Genomic DNA, 15,424 nt, shown 5'->3' on the forward strand with positions numbered 1-15,424 from the left:
ATCCGGCCTCCCGCGGGCACGGCGGGGACACGGGGCGTGGGGCGAGTGTGCAGGGGGGCTGCCCCCACCTCGCGGCCCCCCTGCAGCCCCGCCTACCCCACACGGGGGTATATGGGGGCAGGTCCCCCTTAGGGGAGGGTGGCACGGCCGCCCCGGGACCCGTCCCGGTGGGATGCGGGCGGCGGGGCTTCCGCAGCCCTGGACACGGCGGAGGCACCGGGGCTCCTTTTTCCCGGTGTCACCGAAACAGTCCCGGCAGCACCGCGGGTTGCAGGGAGGGTCTATCCCCGGTGCTCCCCGGTGGCTGCCCAGCTGCGGGGGCGCGGGCTGGACGCCACGGGGATGGGCGCGGGGGCGGGCAGGCGGGGGCGGGGACGGCCGGGACGCCCCGGCGGCCCCGTGTGATGCGGAGCGCGGCAGTGGCGGCGGCAGCGGCGCGGCCCTTCCCGGCGGAGCGCCGCGGTCCGGTGCGGGGCCGCCCCGCCGGGATCCCGGGGGCTTCGGTGGGTGCTGCCGGGCATGTCCGCCCCGGCGCAGCCCGCCGCTCCCGGCTCCTTTCAGGTGAGCGGGCCGGAGCCCTCCCGGCCGCCGCGGGTCCGGTGAGGCCCGGTTCGGTTCTGCCCGCAGCGCGGGGGCCGCCGGTAGCAGCTCAGCGGCGGGGCCGGGCCGCCCGGTGCCGCCCGGTGGTCACCAGCCGCCCCCGCCGCTCCCCCCGCAGAGCCCGCGGAGGCTCCCGAAGTGCAAGAGCCGTTTCAAGCGCTCGGACGGCAGCACCTCGTCCGACACCACCTCCAGCATCCTCCGCAGGCAGGTGAGCGGGCCGGCACCGGCACCGGGGCGGGGCAGCCCCGCCAGCCCCAGCCCCCACTCCGCGGCTCGCTCCCGGGGGCGGCGGCTGTGGCTCTGCATTAACGCACGGACCGGGGGGGGAGCGGCCGAGCTCTTGCGCCCCAACCCCCGCACCAGGGGGACCCGGGCGGCCGCCCCCGCCCCGCCGCTCCCCCGGGACCGGAGCTGGGCACCGGGCGCCGGTAGCACCGCAACAGCCGCTCCCCACGGCTAAAAATAGCGAGTGCTGCGTCAGGGCCGGGCCGGCCTCCGGGTACCGGCACTGCGGCGCCGGGGGGGGCAGGGGGAGGCCCCGGGGAAACTGAGGCAGCGGGGGGGAAATGCGGCGGGGGGGTCTGCTGTGCCGCCCAGACGGTCCACCAGCCGGCACGGAGCCGCCTTCCCACGCTGCCCAGGGGGGCACGGACCCACTTGCCCGACCCGGTTCACCGCGGCCCCAGTGGCGCCCCCCGGCCCGGCCGCAGACGGGCGAGCGGGTGCCGGGGCGGCCCCGCGGGAGGCGGGGGGTTCCGCTAGTGGCGGTCCGGGGAGGTGCAGAGCGGCCTGAGCGTCCCGTTTCCCTCCCAGGGCAGCACTTGCCCTCCCGGTACCCACGGGGACCCTTCGCCCCGGCCCCGCTCCCGGCGTGGCCGCTTCAGCACCTCGGAGAGGGCCCGGCCCGTTCCCGCTGCGCTGCCCGGTACCGGTGCCGGTGCCGGTCCCGGCGCTGCCCGGAGCCCCCGCCCTGCCGAGCGCTGCCCCGCGGCCCCCGCTTTGGGCCGAAGGCGGCCCGGGCCGGTCCCGCCGGTGCCCGTCCCGCTGCGCGGGAACGGGGCGGGCCGGGCCGGTCCCTCGGGGCCTGCCGCTGCCCCCCTCCTCGGGGGCGGGGGGGACGCGGCGGGGGGGCGGGAGCGGCTCCAGCCCCGCCGCAGGCCTCGCCCTGCAGACGGGGCTGCTACCGGCTCGGGGCAGGACGGGGGCCGCCGCACCGGAGCATGGAGGTACCCACGGGGACCGCCCGCCGCCGCACCGGGACCACCGGCCGCGGGCTCCGGGGAGCGGGACGGTCCCCCCCCGTCCATGCCTCCTGCAAGGACCTGCTTCCCCTTTGCAAACTAACCCTCCTCCCCCGGGAGCTGCCCTGAGGCCCCGTCGCGGTCCACCGCACCGGGGCCGCTTGGGATCCCCGGCTGCCCGTGCAGCCCCCCGGGGGTCCCACCAGAGAGGGACCGGAGCCCCTCGTCAGTCCCGGAAGGGGGAACCGCGACCCCCAATTCCCCCCTTTCCCCCCCCCCAGCGGCAGAGTCGGCGGGGGCGGCTCCGTGCGGCCCGGGGGGGGCGGCGGGAGGCGGGGGCGGGGAGGGGCGGGGAGGGACGGCGGCGGCGCGGCGGAGCGGGCAGGGCCAGCCGGAGCCCGAGCCGCAGCCGGAGCCGGTACCGGAGCCGGGCGGGGGGGCGCGGGCAGTTCGGCTCGGCTCGCCCCGTCTATGTCGTTTTCTGACTCCAGCGCTACCTTCCTGCTCAACGAGGTACCGGCCCCGGTTACCGGGGGGGCCGTGCCCGGGGGACCGCGGTCGGGGGTGGGGAGGGCTGCGCCCCGGGGGCGGTGATTGCGCACCGGAGGCTGTGCCCGGTCGGAGGGTGCTTGGCCGTGCCCGGTGCAGGGGTTCGTGCCCGGCGCGGGGGGGCTCTGTTGCCCCCCGGCCCTTTGTTTCCCCGTTGCCGCCGCTGGTCTCGCCCGCCCCCCGGCAGGTGCCGCTGAGCCCCGGGAGCGGAACCGGGCGTGGGGGGGACCACGGCCCCCGTGGCCGGGGACCCCGCGGGGACAGAGGCTCCGGGCCGGGGGCTGAATGGGGGGAGTCATACGGGAGGGGGGGCGCGCTGGGGATGTTGTACTGGGACGCCATGCTGGGGGTACTGGGGGGTTGGGGAAGAAGCTCAGGGGGCGGTGACGATGCCGGGGGGGCCGTGCTGGGGAGGCCATGTTGCGGGGGGCCATGCTGGGAAACCATATTGCCTACGGTGGGAAGTGGGGGCCCAGACCCCCCGATGTGAGCGAGGTGGGGTGTGCAGGTTGGGGGAGCCCATGTCCCAGGGGGCAGATGCTGTTCAGCATCGCTGAGCTCAGCCCGGCAGGGCCTGGGGGCCTCGGGGGGGCTCGGGGGGGCTCAGCAGCATCCAGGGACCTATAAATATTTCACCGCAGCTTCTGCGCCTGTTCCGGGCGCAGCAGGAGATGGGTAATTACCAGCGGGTGGGGGGGCTGGCGGGGGGGCTGCACCGAGCACCCGCTGGGCACCCCAGCGTGGGGGCCGCTGCAGCAGGACCACAACCCCGGGGGGATGGGGACCCCTGTCCCCGGGCTGGGACTGCAGGGGTCTCCCCCGATGGCTCCCCCAGGACCTGGGGTCTGTGGCCCGGTGCAGCCATGCTGGACCAACAAAAGCCACAAGGAAGTGTGGGCTGGGGGTCAGCAGGGTCCCCCCAGCCGGCACCGCCTCAGGGCGAGGTCCCTCTTTGCGGGGTCCCCACAGCCCCCGGCACTCAGCCCCATCCCCCCAGGGCTCGGCGGACTCCTACACCAGCCGCCCGTCCCTGGACTCCGACGTGTCCCTGGACGAGGACCGCGAGGGCGCCCGGCGCGAGGTGGAGAGCCAGGCCCAGCAGCAGCTCGAGAGGGCCAAGGTACCGGGCAGGGGGGACACCCGGGGGGGCTGGCGGGGCCCGGGGGTGCTGACCCCCCCTCCATCCCCAGCACAAGCCGGTCGCCTTCGCCGTGCGCACCAATGTCAGCTACTGCGGGGCGCTGGACGAGGAGTGCCCGGTGCAGGGAGCCGCCATCAACTTTGAAGCCAAAGATTTCCTGCACATCAAGGAGGTGAGTTGGGGTGCTGGGGGAACGGGGGAGGGTCAGGTCATGGACCCCCCCCTCCCAGCCTCACCCCTGCCCTGTCCTTGCCCAGAAATACAGCAATGACTGGTGGATCGGGCGCCTAGTGAAGGAGGGGGGGGACATCGCCTTCATCCCCAGCCCCCAGCGCCTGGAAGCCATGAGGCTCAAGCAGGAGCAGAAAGCCAGGTAGGAACCAGCCCCCCATGCCCCCCCCGACCCCCCGGTGCTCGCTCACCCCGCTCCTCCCCAGGAGAGCTGGCAATGCCTCGGGCCTCGGCGACAGCGGGAGCCGGCGATCGCCTCCCCCCTCATTAGGTAAGGGCAGGTCCTGGCCCAGGGGGATCCGGGGGGGTCCTGGGGGGGCCCCTCTTCGCTGTCACCAACCTCTGTCTCTCCTCTCCCCAAGCCAAACAGAAGCAGAAGCAGGTGAGTCCAGGGGCAGGGGGAGATGGGGAGGGGGCTGCAGGCAGAGGGCCCCTCTTCCACCACTTATGGGGCTGGGGGGACTCCAGGCTGCTGGGGTTCTCTGGAAAAGGTGGGGATGGGAGCGCAGTGGGTGACGTGTCCCTGTGTCCCCCCACAGACACAGCACATCCCGCCCTACGACGTGGTCCCCTCCATGCGGCCCGTGGTGCTGGTGGGGCCCTCGCTGAAAGGATATGAGGTACTGGGGGGTGAAATGGGGGGGCAGCAGAGGGGCCCCACTGTCCCCCCAGGGTGGTGGCCGGTGGCCCCTCCCTGGCCGTCCCATGCCGTGCCAGGCAGATGGCGGGGCCGAGGGCGGCTGGCAGGGCGCCGGTGGCTGTCACCTCCCCGCCGCTGCCATCTGCTGCGCTCCCCCCGGCTCACGGCGCTGCCGGCCCCGCCGCAGGTCACCGACATGATGCAGAAAGCTCTCTTCGACTTCCTCAAGCACAGATTTGACGGCAGGTGAGGTTCCCCACCACCGGGACCACCTCCCCAAAGACCAGGGGGGTACCAGGTCCCCAGCGCCGTCCCTCTGCCCCCAGGATCTCCATCACCCACATCACGGCCGATCTGTCCCTGGCCAAGCGCTCCATCCTCAACAACCTGGGCAAACAGGCCATCCTGGAGCGCTCCACCACCCGCTCCAGCATCGGTGAGGGGCTGGGCTCCCCCCAGGGCCTGGGGACCCCCCAGGGCCAGCCCAGCCTGACCCCGTGTCCCCCCAGCCGAGGTGCAGAGCGAGATCGAGCGCATCTTCGAGCTGGCCAAGTCCCTGCAGCTGGTGGTGCTGGATGCCGACACCATCAACCACCCGGCTCAGCTGGCCAAGACCTCCCTGGCGCCCATCATCGTCTACGTCAAGGTGTCCTCGCCCAAGGTGAGGGGTGACGGTGGTTCTGGGGGGCCCTGGCTGCCCCCGCGGTGCTGTCACCCCCCTCTGCCTCCCACAGGTCCTGCAGCGGCTCATCAAGTCCCGCGGGAAGTCCCAGGTGAAGCACCTCAACGTGCAGATGATGGCGGCCGACAAGCTGGTGCAGTGTCCCCCGGTGAGCCGGGGGGGTTCCCTGTGAACACCCCGGGGGTCCCCGAGCCACCCTGACCCCCCCCCCTCACCAACCCCCAGGAGCTCTTCGATGTGATCCTGGACGAGAACCAGCTGGAAGACGCCTGTGAGCACCTTGCCGAGTACCTGGAGGTGTACTGGCGCGCCACCCACCACCCCCCGCACGCCCCCCACGCCGTCCCCTCGCCCACCGGCCTCCCGGGCCTGCAGGTACCCCCACACCCCCCCTCGCTCCCCGGGGTGGCCGGCACAGGGGTGCACGGGCTGGGGGGGTCCCAGCGCCGTCCGCTGCCCCCAGCGCTGCCCCTGCCCGCAGAGCCAGCTGGGGGAGAGGGGGGAGCACTCGCCGCTGGAGCACGACAGCCTGATGCCCTCGGACGAGGCCGGGGAGACCTCGCCCCAGCCCTGGGGGGCCACGTCCCAGCGCAGCTCCCGGCACCTGGAGGAAGAGGAGGAGGAGGAGTACGGGGACCCCTACCCCGACATCTACCAGCCCCACCGGCACCACAACAGCGGGCTGCAGGGCCCCCCCGCGCCCGATCGCCAAACCGAGCGCAACCATGACAGGAACTGGCAGCGCGGGCGGCCCTGGGCCAAGGACAGCTATTAGGGGTGGGGAGGGCGGGGGGGACACGGCTGGGAACCGGCCCCCCCCTCCCTGGGCGCTCGCCCCTCGCCCCAGCCCCGCGCTGGGGCTGCTCAGACAATCTCCCTCTCTCGGGGAATCTCCTCCACACCGGCAGCTTCCTCGCGCCCGACCCCCCTGGGCACGTCTTCAGCCATAAGCACAGGGGGGGGCGGCAGCCAGGACACCCCAGGACACCCCCCCCAGCTCTGGGGGGCGGCCACCTGCCTTCTCCCTGCCTCAGTTTCCCCACCTGGCCCCCGCATCGCAGTCTCATTTCCCGCAGCGCAGCTGCCATAAGCAGAGGGTGCCTCCACCCCAAAACCACCAGGTAATGGCGGGGAGGGGGGGGACAGTTTTAGAGCGTCCCCCATCCCACGCAGACCCGAGGAAGAAGGGGAAGGTGCCCGTCCCCCCCGCCAGGGCCTGTCCCCTCCCCTGCCCCTGCATGGGACCCCCGGGAGGAGGGGGCTGCACCAGTCGCTTCGCTCTGCACCGATTTCCCCCCCACCCTGGTCACCGCAGCCAAACTGCTTCCCCCGCCCAGGGATGGGGACAGAGTGGGGGCGGCCAGACCCTGCATGGGGGGGGCTGCTCCTCACCTGCACTCGCTGCCCCCTCCCCGCTGCTGTCACCGCATGTCACCGCACAGTCCTGTAAATACGGCGCCCACCGCCCTCAGTGGGGGGGTCCCAGTGCTGGGCCGACCCCCCCCTTGGCAGGGAGCTGGCGTGGGGGGGGACAGAGGTGGGGGCCACAGATTTGTTATAATTTCTTTTGTAGAAAGCACCGATTTCCCTGTAACTGGTTTCAGAAACACAAGAGTGCTCGGAAGCATCTGTGTCTGTGGTGGTGGGGGGACAGGGGACACCAGCACAGGGACGTGGCGCTGGGGGGGGGGACTGAGTACCCAAAATCTCCTGGCACCTCTGGCAGGCGGCACCAGAGAAGGGAGAACAGGCAGAGGCGACGTTGGGCACCGCGGCTGCGGGTTTATTCCCACAGCCCGGAATTGCAGCTAAAAAAGGAACAAGAACGCAACTCCCGGGACAGCCCCGCACAAAAACCAGCGCGTGAACCCAGCGCCCGCCCTGCCCCAAAACTGGTGGGGAGGGGGCTTGGGAGAACAGGAGGGACGTTTCGGGACAGTCCCAGCCCCAGTCTCTGCTGTCCGCAGCTCCAGCTGCACGAGGGGCTGGGAAAAGAGCGGCCAGCAAAGTCCTGACAACCCCAAAGGGGTGACGGAGAAGGGGACACGGGCCGTGGGGGCTCAGGCGAAGATGGTTTCCTCCCGCCGCTTCTTGGTGAGGATGGTGCCGGGTTTGTGCTGCGCATCGGGGTGGTTGGCCAGCTCGGGCGGGCAGGAGGACACGGGGCTCTCCAGGATCGCCTGCTTCAGGTCGTAGAACACGGTGGAATCCTCCTTGGTGAGGAAGGTGATGGCGACTCCGCTCTTCCCCGCTCGGCCCGTCCGCCCGATGCGGTGGATGTAATCTGGAGGGGATCACGGAATCAGAGAAGGGGTTGGGTTGAAGGGACCTTCAGATGTCACCTTATCCACCTTATGCCATGAGCAGGGACATCTTCAGCAGCTCAGGGTGCTCAGAGCCCCGTCCAGCCTGGCCTGGGATGTCTCCAGGGATGGTTCATCTACCCCCTCTCTGGCCAACCTGGGCCAGGCTCTCACCACCCTCAGGACCAACAATTTCATCCTTAATACCTAGTCTAAATCTCCCCTCCTTTAGTTTAAAACCATCACCCCTTGTCCTATCCCAACAGGCCCTGCTCAAAAGTCTGTCCCCATCTTTCTCATCGGTCCCTTTTAAGTCCCAAAAGGCCACACTAAGGTCTCCCCGGAGCTTCTCTTTTCCAGCTGAACACCCCAACTCTCTCAGCCTGTCCCCCAGCAGAGCGGGTCCACCCATCGATCAGCAGGGTGAGGCAGCTCCAACTCACCCTCGATGTTCTTGGCCATGTCGTAGTTGACGACCATGGAGACGTCGTGGATGTCGATCCCGCGACCGGCCACGTCCGTGGCCACCAGGATGTCCTTGGCCCCGGCCTTCAGGTTGGAGAGCGCGAACTCCCGCTGCTCCTGGCCTTTGCCGCCGTGCAGGGTGCAGGCGTTATACTGCAGGACAAGGGGGGGTTAGCGGGGGGCTGAGCCGTGTTTTGGGGTCCCCACCCACCAGCCCAGACTCACCCCCATCTTCTCCAGGGATTTTGCCAGCACGTCGCAGCCCTTCTTCTGGTTGACGAAGATGATGATGGGGGGGTCGAAGCCCTGTTCCAGGATGGCCAACAGCTTCTTCCTGTTGGGGGGAGCACAATGGTGCAAGAGGCTGTGGGAACCCCCCTTACTCACCAGAATCCCCTCTCTCAGATCACCCTCACCCCCAAAATACCCCAGACCACCTGAAAACCCCCCCTCCGCACCTCTTCTCCGACTCCGACATCAGGAAGACCTTCTGCTCCACCCTCTCGTGCGGTTTGCCGGCGGAGCCGATGTAAACCACGGCGGGACGCCGGAGGTAGCTGCGGGCCAGGCGCTCCACCGCCGGCGGCATGGTGGCCGTGAACATGACAGTCTGCGGGAGAACGGGCAGTAAGCGACGTCCCCTGCGGGGCAGGAACGCGGCTGCCACCCCCTCAGCCTGCTCTCCAAAGCCCCACATTGTCCCCTCTCCATCCCTGGCCCACGCTCAGCCCCGGGGGAGCACACACAGCGATGCGAGTGACAGAACGAGGGGACAACGGCCTCACGTTGGGAACAATTTCTTCCCCAAAGGGCTGTGGGGCATTGAACAGGCTGCCCAGGGCGGTGCTGGAGTCACCAGCCCTGGAGGGCTGGACAGACGGACATGAGGTTCTCAGGACATGGGGCAGTGCCAGGGGTGGGGACGGTTGGACTCAATCTTAACAGTCTTTTCTAACCTAAATGATTCTGTGATTCTCTGATTCTTCCAACCAAAACGGTTCTACGATGTGCCGGGTCTCCCGCCCGCACCCACCTGTCTGTACTTGTGTTTTCCCGACTCAAAGTTGGCCAACATCTTCTCCGGGTCCTCGGCCTCGTCCGTGTCGGGTTTTTGGTTGGTGACAGGCATGTGCTCCAGGATTTTCTGCACGTCGGGCTCGAAGCCCATGTCAATCATTCGATCCGCCTCGTCCAGCACCACGTAGGTGCAGCGGCTCAGCACCAGGTACCGGTTCTCCAGCACGTCGATGAGACGCCCCGGTGTGGCGATGACGATCTGGGGGGCGCCAGGAGGGTCAGTGACCACAGCGCGGGGTGAACCTGCCCCCCCCAGGCCCCCACTGGCCCCCCCAGGAGCTGCCGCTCACCTCGCAGCCCATGCGGAGGCGGAAGCCTTGGTCCTCGCGGGAGATGCCTCCGATCACGGCCACTGTGCGGATGCCCAGAGGTTTCCCAAATTTGATGGTTTCCTCCTCAATCTGCTGGGCCAGCTCTCGGGTGGGGGCCAAGATGATGGCGTAGGGACCCTGGTCCGACTCCTCAATCCTGTGGCAGGTCACAGCCGTGTCACCCGCAGCGCCACCCCCTCCCCGCAGCGTCCCCCTGCCCCGTGTCGCACCCACCGGTCGATTTTGGGCAGCGTGGTGATCCACACCAGCAGCGGGATCAGGAACGCTGCCGTCTTGCCGCTGCCGGTCTCGGCCACGCCGATGATGTCACGGTTCTGCAGGCCGATGGGGATGGCCTGGCGCTGGATGGGGGTGGGCTCCTGGCGAGGGGAGCGGCACGTTTAGGAGCAGAACCTCCCCTCCACGCCCCCCCAAAGACCTGACCCCACGAGCCGGCCCTTTCCCCTCCATCCAGCCCCCCAGCGCCACCGGGGTTTGCCGGCAGCAGCCCCCCCACCCCGTGCCCACCTTGTAGCCGCACTTGTCAATGACCTCCAGGATGTGGGGGGGCAGGGATGAGTCCTTCCAGGAGCGGATGGGGTTGGGGATCTTGCCCCCCTTGGTGGTGATGCTGTAATCCTCACGGAAGATGCGCCAGTCCCTGTCTGTCATCTCATCCAGCTTCTTCTGGGACCAGTGCCGGTCATCCCAGCGCTGCTTGGCCTCCTTCTTCCGCAGCTTCCGCAGCCGGGCCCTGGGTGGGGGGCGAGGAAGGGGACACGGTTCACCCTGCGACTCTGGGGAGGCTGGAATTGTCCGTCACCCACCCGAGGGACACGCTGCAGCACAGAGCCCCCCCAGCTCCGCAGCCCGGCCTGGCAGAGGCAGCATCACCCCAAATGCCCCTCGGCGCCCGCCCAGCTCCCCCGTGCGCTCACTCCTCCTGCTCCTTCTCCTCCAGCGTCCGTCTCTTCTCCATCAGGTCCCCGTAGAAACGCGACTGTTCTCGTTTCTGCTGCTTCAGGTCAATCCCAGCGATGAAGCCCCGGCCCAGCAGCTGCACTTGGTGCCGCTCTTTGTACCTGGAGTGGAACGGGAGTGTCGGGGGCAGAGCTGGGGCTGCCCCGCACCCCCAGGGACGCCCCCAACCCCACGGACACTCAGAGGGACACCCCCAGGGACAGCCCAGCGCTCACAGGGGGTTGTAGTCGATGGAGGTATCTTCTGACGCGTCCCACTCGAAGACGAACTTGCGATCGTTCAGGTGCCGCGTACGTCTCCGTTTCTTCACCCCTCCCAGGTAACGCTCCTATGGGTGGGAAAGGATCACGGGGGAGGAACCCGGACCCCTGGCCTCTCCGCTGTCCCACCAGCCCGGCCCCTGGCTCTACCTTGATGGCGTGGAGCTCTTTGCTCTTGTCCTTCTCCTCTCGGATCTTCTGCCTGCCCTCCTCATCCTCCGTGCCGTTGGTCTCCCGCTCCATGCGCTCGCGGCGCTCCCTGCGCTCGCGCTCCTGGGGGTCTTCTGGGGAGCAGGGGAAGGGTCTCAGAGCCAAGTGACCCCCTCTCAGGGCTGGGGGGGCGGCTCAGGGGGTCCTGCCTTACCCAGCATCTTCCTTCCCATCTCCTGGAACTGCTTCCTCTTCTTCCTCTCCTCCTCCAGCAGCCGCTGCCGCTCCTCCACCTCCTGCTGCCGCCGCCGCAGCGCCTCGGCCTCCCGCTCCGCCTTGGACAGGAACTTGGGCTGGGGGAGCAGAGGGGACGGCTCACGTGGTGTCTGGCTCACTGTTGGAGCTGCCCCAGGATGGGACCCCCCCAAAATATCCTTCTGTAGCGCAGGGAGAAGCCTTCTGCTCCTACCTTGGCTTCCGCCTCCTCCTCAGCCTTCTTCTTGGCCAGCAGCTCCTCCAAGGACAGGGGCTGCACCTGCGGACACGGGGCCGGGCCGTGAGCAGCCCCTGACAGGGACACTCTGCCTCACCAGAGCGTCTTAACCGCCCCCCGGAGCCGTTCCCAGCCAAGCCCCCTCCTCACCTTCTCCTTCTTCAGGGCGTTCTCCTCCTCCTCCTCCACTTTCCGTGAGTCCCGTTCCTTCCGGGACTTGGAGTCCTTTCCCCTGCTCGGGGATAAGCTTTCCAGAAAAACAAACAGAAATCAGCCACCAAACACAACCCCAGGGTCACCCCGTGCCCACAGACCAGGGGACACACCCCCACCCTAAACAATTCCTCCAGGGAACAGCACTGAGGTGCTTATGGGAGAGCAGGGACAGCCCCAAAAGCGAGGGGCCTCACCTGGACCGCTTCCTGTCCTTGTCCCGTCGGTGCCCATCCTTGTCCCGGTCACGGTCCTTCTTGTTGCGGTCCCGGTCACGCTCCTTGTGCCGGCGATCCCTGCGGACACGGCAGTCACGGCACAGCCCCTGCCCAACCACCCGCACCCCAACTCCGTGGGGCCATTAGGGACATGTGAGAGTGAGGGAGCTCTTCCTGAACAGGCTGGGGAGCCCCTGGAACACCGCTCACCTCTCTGTTGACTTGGACCGGGAGCGAGACCGCGACCGGCTGCCTCGCCTCCGGTCACGGGACCGGTGCCGCTTCCTGTCCTTGGCGGGGGATTTGCGGTCCCGGTCGCGCTCCCGGTCCCGATCCCGGTCTCTGTCGGGGGAGCGGGAGCGTTTCCTCTCCTCTTTGGTAGGGGACGTGTCCCGGTCCTTCTTGTCTGCCAGTTCTCCGGCCATCTAGGGGGGAGAGGGTCAGGCAGAGCTGGGGACGAGGGGACCCTGGGAGGGAGCGGGGAGGGTGGCAGGACCGGAGGGACCCGGGGAGAGCTGGGGGAAGCCGGGGAAGGCACCAGGGGGCTGTGGAGACCCGGGGAGGGAGCAGAGGGAGCCCGGGAGGGAGCAGAGAGGGCTGGAAGACCCGGGGGGAGCGCAGGGGGTTCCCGGCAGAGAACAGGGAGGATTGGGAGACCCGGCAGGGAGGCGCGGGGTCCCGGGCCGGGCACCGGGGTGGCTGCGCAGCCCCGGGGAAGGCTGAGGGAGCCAGGCCTTGCCCTAGGTGCCCGGTGACGCGGTAGCGGGGCCCTCCAGCCCCCCAGGGGTCCCCGGGACCTTCCTGCGGGAGAGCCCGGCGGCCCCCGGCCCCCCCGGCCCCGTTCCCCGCTCACCGCCGCCCGCAGGCCCGGGCCTCAGCGCCGCCCCGCCATGGCCGCCGCGGGGCACGCCGGGAAACAGAGGGGGACCCGCGCCGGAACTACAACTCCCGGCAGCCTCCGCAGGCCTGCGGAGCCGCAGCTCCGCCGCAACCCGCGGATCCATCCGCCGCGCGTTGCCCCGACCCCGCGCACCCCGAACCCCCGCGGGACCCCCGTGTGCCACGGCCCCCCCCCCCCACAAGCTGGGGGTTCCAGGCAGAGCCCGGGAGTGGCTGCCCAGGGCGGGGAAAACCCTTTCAGGGTGCCCAGGACCCCCCACCCCAGGGACTTCACTCTCTGCATCACCACCCCCGGGTGACAGTACAGGTGGTGTCACCATCACCCTTCCCCGCTAGCACTGGTAACACAGAAGACACCCCAACAACCCCCCTCCTCGGCGCCCCCCAAACCCAGGATTCCCCCCCCCAATAGAAGACAAGGCACCTGCTGCATGTGGGGTGATGTTATATTTCTGATAATAAATAAGCTTTTTAATAACACTGACCATGGAACAGAGACACCCCCCAGACAGTCCATAAAACAGCCCCCCACCCCCGCCAGGGTCCCCAGAGCCAAGCAGCAAATGAGGGATGGGGAGGGGGAAATGGGATGAGGCCACAGATGAGCCCCCCCCAGGGTTTGGGGGCTGGGGAGCAACCCCCTCCCTGGGTGCCCTCCCAGATCTCCCCACGGCAGCTCCACAGGGGCTGCCCCCCAGGCTGGGGGTGACAGGAAGGCAGCAGACACCCCCTCCTCCTTGTGGGGGGGCTCCAGGGCCCCGTCCAGCCCCCCACCCCATCCTGGGGACTCGAGGGGACCAGCAGCTTTGAGGAGGTGGCGGGGGGTACATTCACATCCCCCCCCCCACCCTTCACATGACAGAGCAGCTTTTTGCCTTTTCCTTCTTGAAGGTGGAGGAGATGAGCTCGGAGCGGCTGGGCAGGTGCAGGAGCCTCTTGGAGAGGCTGCGGGGGGGGCTGCGGGGGGGCTGCGGGGGGGCCCTGCTGAGGCAGATGCCGGACACGGTCCGGAAGATGCTGTGGACGCTCTTCTCCGAGGTGAAGGCCGAGCACTCCAGGTAGCTCTCGGCTCCCAGCTGCCTGGCGGCCGCGCAGCCCTGAAACCCACCCCACATCAGGCTGCAGCACCCCAAAAATAACCCCTGCCCCCCGCCCCGGGACCCCCCCCCCACCTGCTCATAGGAGATGGGTGCCTGTTTCTGGTGGGACAGCTCCATCAGGGTGCTCAGGTCTGTCCGCAGGTCTGTCTTGCAGCCGATGAGCAGCACCCGCGTGTTGGGGCAATAATCCAGGATTTCCGTCTTCCACTGCAGCGGGGGGGGGAAATCACGGAGCTGCACGAGGGGTCCCCAAACCGCTGGCCCCCCGCCCCGCAGAGGTGCTGCCCCCCCAGCTCTCACCTTCTTGGCCGCGCTGTCCAGGGTCTCAGGGCGGCTGATGTCGAAGCAGAGCAGGACGGCGTCCGAGTCGCTGTAGCAGAGGGGACGCACGTTGTCGTAGTAGGGAGAGCCTGGGAGAAAAGGGGGTGTCATGGCACGGCGCCTCCAAAAAGGGCCCGACCCCCGGGCAGGAGGTGCTTGCAGAGCTGGAGGAGGGGAGGACACAGCTCTAGAGCCCCCCAAAAAGCCACCTCAGCTCCCTGCAACCCATTAACATCCCCATCATCCCTAACGAGGCAGCAGGAAATGGATCCCGTGGTGTTTATGTAACAGCTGCCTCCCATGTTGGGGACCCCCGGCCGCAGCCAGGACGTGGGGGGGCTCCCACCCCCACAGGCTCCTCGGGGAGCTGGAGCCACCAGCACCGCGCTGGGGACCGTGGGGGACACGGTGCCTGGGGGCGCGGGGGCAGTGGGTGCCCCTCCGGGTGTGGGGGTGTCCGTGGTGTGGGTGTCCCCCCCATCGCCACCTGCGACCCCCAAGGGCCTCGGAGGGTTTTGTAGCCCAGACGCTCCGTGCGCGGAATAGCAAAGAGGCTGCGCCAGCGCCATCGCCATAGCAACGCGGGGACCGCGGGTGGCGGGGACCCCCCCCATGAAGGGGGGGACACTGCAGCACCACGGCAGGGCTGCCCCAGCCCCCCCAGCCCTTGGGGGTGCCCAGGGAGAGGCAATACCAAGATGCTCCATTACCCCTCCCCAATTCTCAGCCCTGCAGGGAGGGTGCGGGGACCCCAGCAGCCCATACCCGACCGGGGCTCACACCGGTGTCAGGACCCTCTCCAGGAAGGGGCTCAGCCCTGTGTCCCCCCCAGCCCGTGTCTGTGCCCTCCACAAGGGGCGAGTCCCCAGGGACTCCCTGGCAGCCAGGCCCCCCTGTGCCCCCCAGGGATCAAACCCCCACCGTGACCCACTCCCAGGGGTCCCCATTGCGGCCACCAAGTGCCCACTGCCTTCCCAGGGCTCCCCAAAGCCCAGGCTTGGCACCCTCATTGCAGCGCCCCAAGACCCCAAACCACCTTCCCCCAGCAAGCGCCGCCATCACCCCCCACCAGCTGCCCCCGCCCCGCTGCACCCCCGGTACCGGAGGGACCCCCCGCACCCCCGTGCATGCACCACCCCCCGGTACCGGAGGTGTCCCAGAGGCTCAGCTCCACCCGCTGCTCCTCGCTGGCCAGACACGCCGTGTAGTTCTCAAACACGGTGGGCACGTACGTCTGCAACAGCACCGAGAGCGTCAGCGCCCGGTCCCACTGCCGGTCCCCAGTGCCCGGTGCCGCTCCGGCTCACCTCGGGGTAGCAATCCTTGGCCAGCACCTGCAGCATGGCCGTCTTGCCGCACTGCACATCGCCCACCAGCACCAGCTTGCAGCGGGCCGGGGCGGCCGGTACCGGCCTCCGCTCCCGCATGGCGGCAGCGGCGGCGCCGAGCGCGGCCCCTCCCGCCCCGCGCACCCACCGGCCCCGCGCCCGCCGCCGCAGCGCCCTTATATACACCGTCGGCGCCGAGCCCCGCCCACGGCGGCTC

The 15,424-nt window shown here is 69.4% G+C and overlaps 3 protein-coding genes across 10 annotated transcripts; 1 reads left to right on the forward strand and 2 right to left on the reverse strand.

The window, feature by feature from the left end:
• Positions 1-360: 360 nt before the first annotated feature.
• Positions 361-6,711, forward strand: CACNB3 (calcium voltage-gated channel auxiliary subunit beta 3). 7 transcript variants are annotated; one of them, XM_065043737.1, is made up of 14 exons: positions 361-561; positions 719-811; positions 3,391-3,513; positions 3,584-3,706; positions 3,765-3,907; positions 3,972-4,036; positions 4,128-4,147; positions 4,305-4,385; positions 4,593-4,651; positions 4,732-4,841; positions 4,915-5,066; positions 5,140-5,235; positions 5,313-5,462; positions 5,569-6,711. In XM_065043737.1, the coding sequence occupies exons 1-14, from the start codon at positions 520-522 to the stop codon at positions 5,860-5,862; spliced, it is 1,551 nt and encodes a 516-aa protein (XP_064899809.1). In that variant the 5' UTR covers positions 361-519; the 3' UTR covers positions 5,863-6,711. The 7 variants fall into 7 exon arrangements, with proteins under 7 accessions (XP_064899809.1, XP_064899810.1, XP_064899813.1 ...); XM_065043738.1 differs by having other exon boundaries at positions 362-561; positions 3,792-3,907; XM_065043741.1 differs by lacking the exons at positions 361-561; positions 719-811 and adding an exon at positions 1,695-1,829.
• A 138-nt stretch (positions 6,712-6,849) lies between these two features.
• Positions 6,850-12,560, reverse strand: DDX23 (DEAD-box helicase 23). 2 transcript variants are annotated; one of them, XM_065043728.1, is made up of 17 exons: positions 12,412-12,560; positions 11,769-11,983; positions 11,538-11,636; positions 11,278-11,374; positions 11,104-11,169; positions 10,849-10,987; positions 10,635-10,765; positions 10,440-10,552; positions 10,182-10,325; positions 9,772-9,997; positions 9,478-9,623; positions 9,223-9,400; positions 8,889-9,131; positions 8,314-8,465; positions 8,081-8,189; positions 7,834-8,008; positions 6,850-7,371 (listed from the first exon to the last, which is right to left on the reverse strand). In XM_065043728.1, the coding sequence occupies exons 2-17, from the start codon at positions 11,981-11,983 to the stop codon at positions 7,148-7,150; spliced, it is 2,457 nt and encodes an 818-aa protein (XP_064899800.1). In that variant the 5' UTR covers positions 12,412-12,560; the 3' UTR covers positions 6,850-7,147. The 2 variants fall into 2 exon arrangements, with proteins under 2 accessions (XP_064899800.1, XP_064899799.1); XM_065043727.1 differs by having other exon boundaries at positions 10,635-10,768.
• Positions 12,561-12,886: 326 nt separating this feature from the next.
• On the reverse strand, positions 12,887-15,376 carry RND1 (Rho family GTPase 1). Its single transcript, XM_065043746.1, has 5 exons — positions 15,187-15,376; positions 15,026-15,113; positions 13,859-13,968; positions 13,631-13,765; positions 12,887-13,555 (listed from the first exon to the last, which is right to left on the reverse strand). The coding sequence occupies exons 1-5, from the start codon at positions 15,304-15,306 to the stop codon at positions 13,310-13,312; spliced, it is 699 nt and encodes a 232-aa protein (XP_064899818.1). The 5' UTR covers positions 15,307-15,376; the 3' UTR covers positions 12,887-13,309.
• Positions 15,377-15,424: the final 48 nt, after the last annotated feature.

The sequence above is a fragment of the Columba livia genome, chromosome 29, assembly GCF_036013475.1.
Source record: "Columba livia isolate bColLiv1 breed racing homer chromosome 29, bColLiv1.pat.W.v2, whole genome shotgun sequence".
NCBI classification, from domain to species: domain Eukaryota; kingdom Metazoa; phylum Chordata; class Aves; order Columbiformes; family Columbidae; genus Columba; species Columba livia.

What these genes read in the sequence shown, in the direction of transcription:
- DDX23 (XM_065043727.1), bottom strand. Translation starts at nt 11,983, where the DNA reads ATGGCCGGAGAACTGGCAGACAAGAAGGACCGGGACACGTCCCCTACC. An exon ending in GAAAACACAAGTACAGACAG is followed by an intron (nt 8,466 to 8,888) that starts GTGGGTGCGGGC and finishes GTTCTCCCGCAG; the next exon opens with ACTGTCATGTTCACGGCCAC. An exon ending in ATGTCGGAGTCGGAGAAGAG is followed by an intron (nt 8,190 to 8,313) that starts GTGCGGAGGGGG and finishes TCCCCCCAACAG; the next exon opens with GAAGAAGCTGTTGGCCATCC.
- CACNB3 (XM_065043737.1), top strand. Translation starts at nt 520, where the DNA reads ATGTCCGCCCCGGCGCAGCCCGCCGCTCCCGGCTCCTTTCAG. An exon ending in TCAAGGTGTCCTCGCCCAAG is followed by an intron (nt 5,067 to 5,139) that starts GTGAGGGGTGAC and finishes TGCCTCCCACAG; the next exon opens with GTCCTGCAGCGGCTCATCAA. An exon ending in CCGGCCTCCCGGGCCTGCAG is followed by an intron (nt 5,463 to 5,568) that starts GTACCCCCACAC and finishes CCCTGCCCGCAG; the next exon opens with AGCCAGCTGGGGGAGAGGGG.
- RND1 (XM_065043746.1), bottom strand. Translation starts at nt 15,306, where the DNA reads ATGCGGGAGCGGAGGCCGGTACCGGCCGCCCCGGCCCGCTGCAAGCTG. An exon ending in TGGACAGCGCGGCCAAGAAG is followed by an intron (nt 13,766 to 13,858) that starts GTGAGAGCTGGG and finishes CCCCCGCTGCAG; the next exon opens with TGGAAGACGGAAATCCTGGA. An exon ending in CACCCATCTCCTATGAGCAG is followed by an intron (nt 13,556 to 13,630) that starts GTGGGGGGGGGG and finishes GGTGGGTTTCAG; the next exon opens with GGCTGCGCGGCCGCCAGGCA.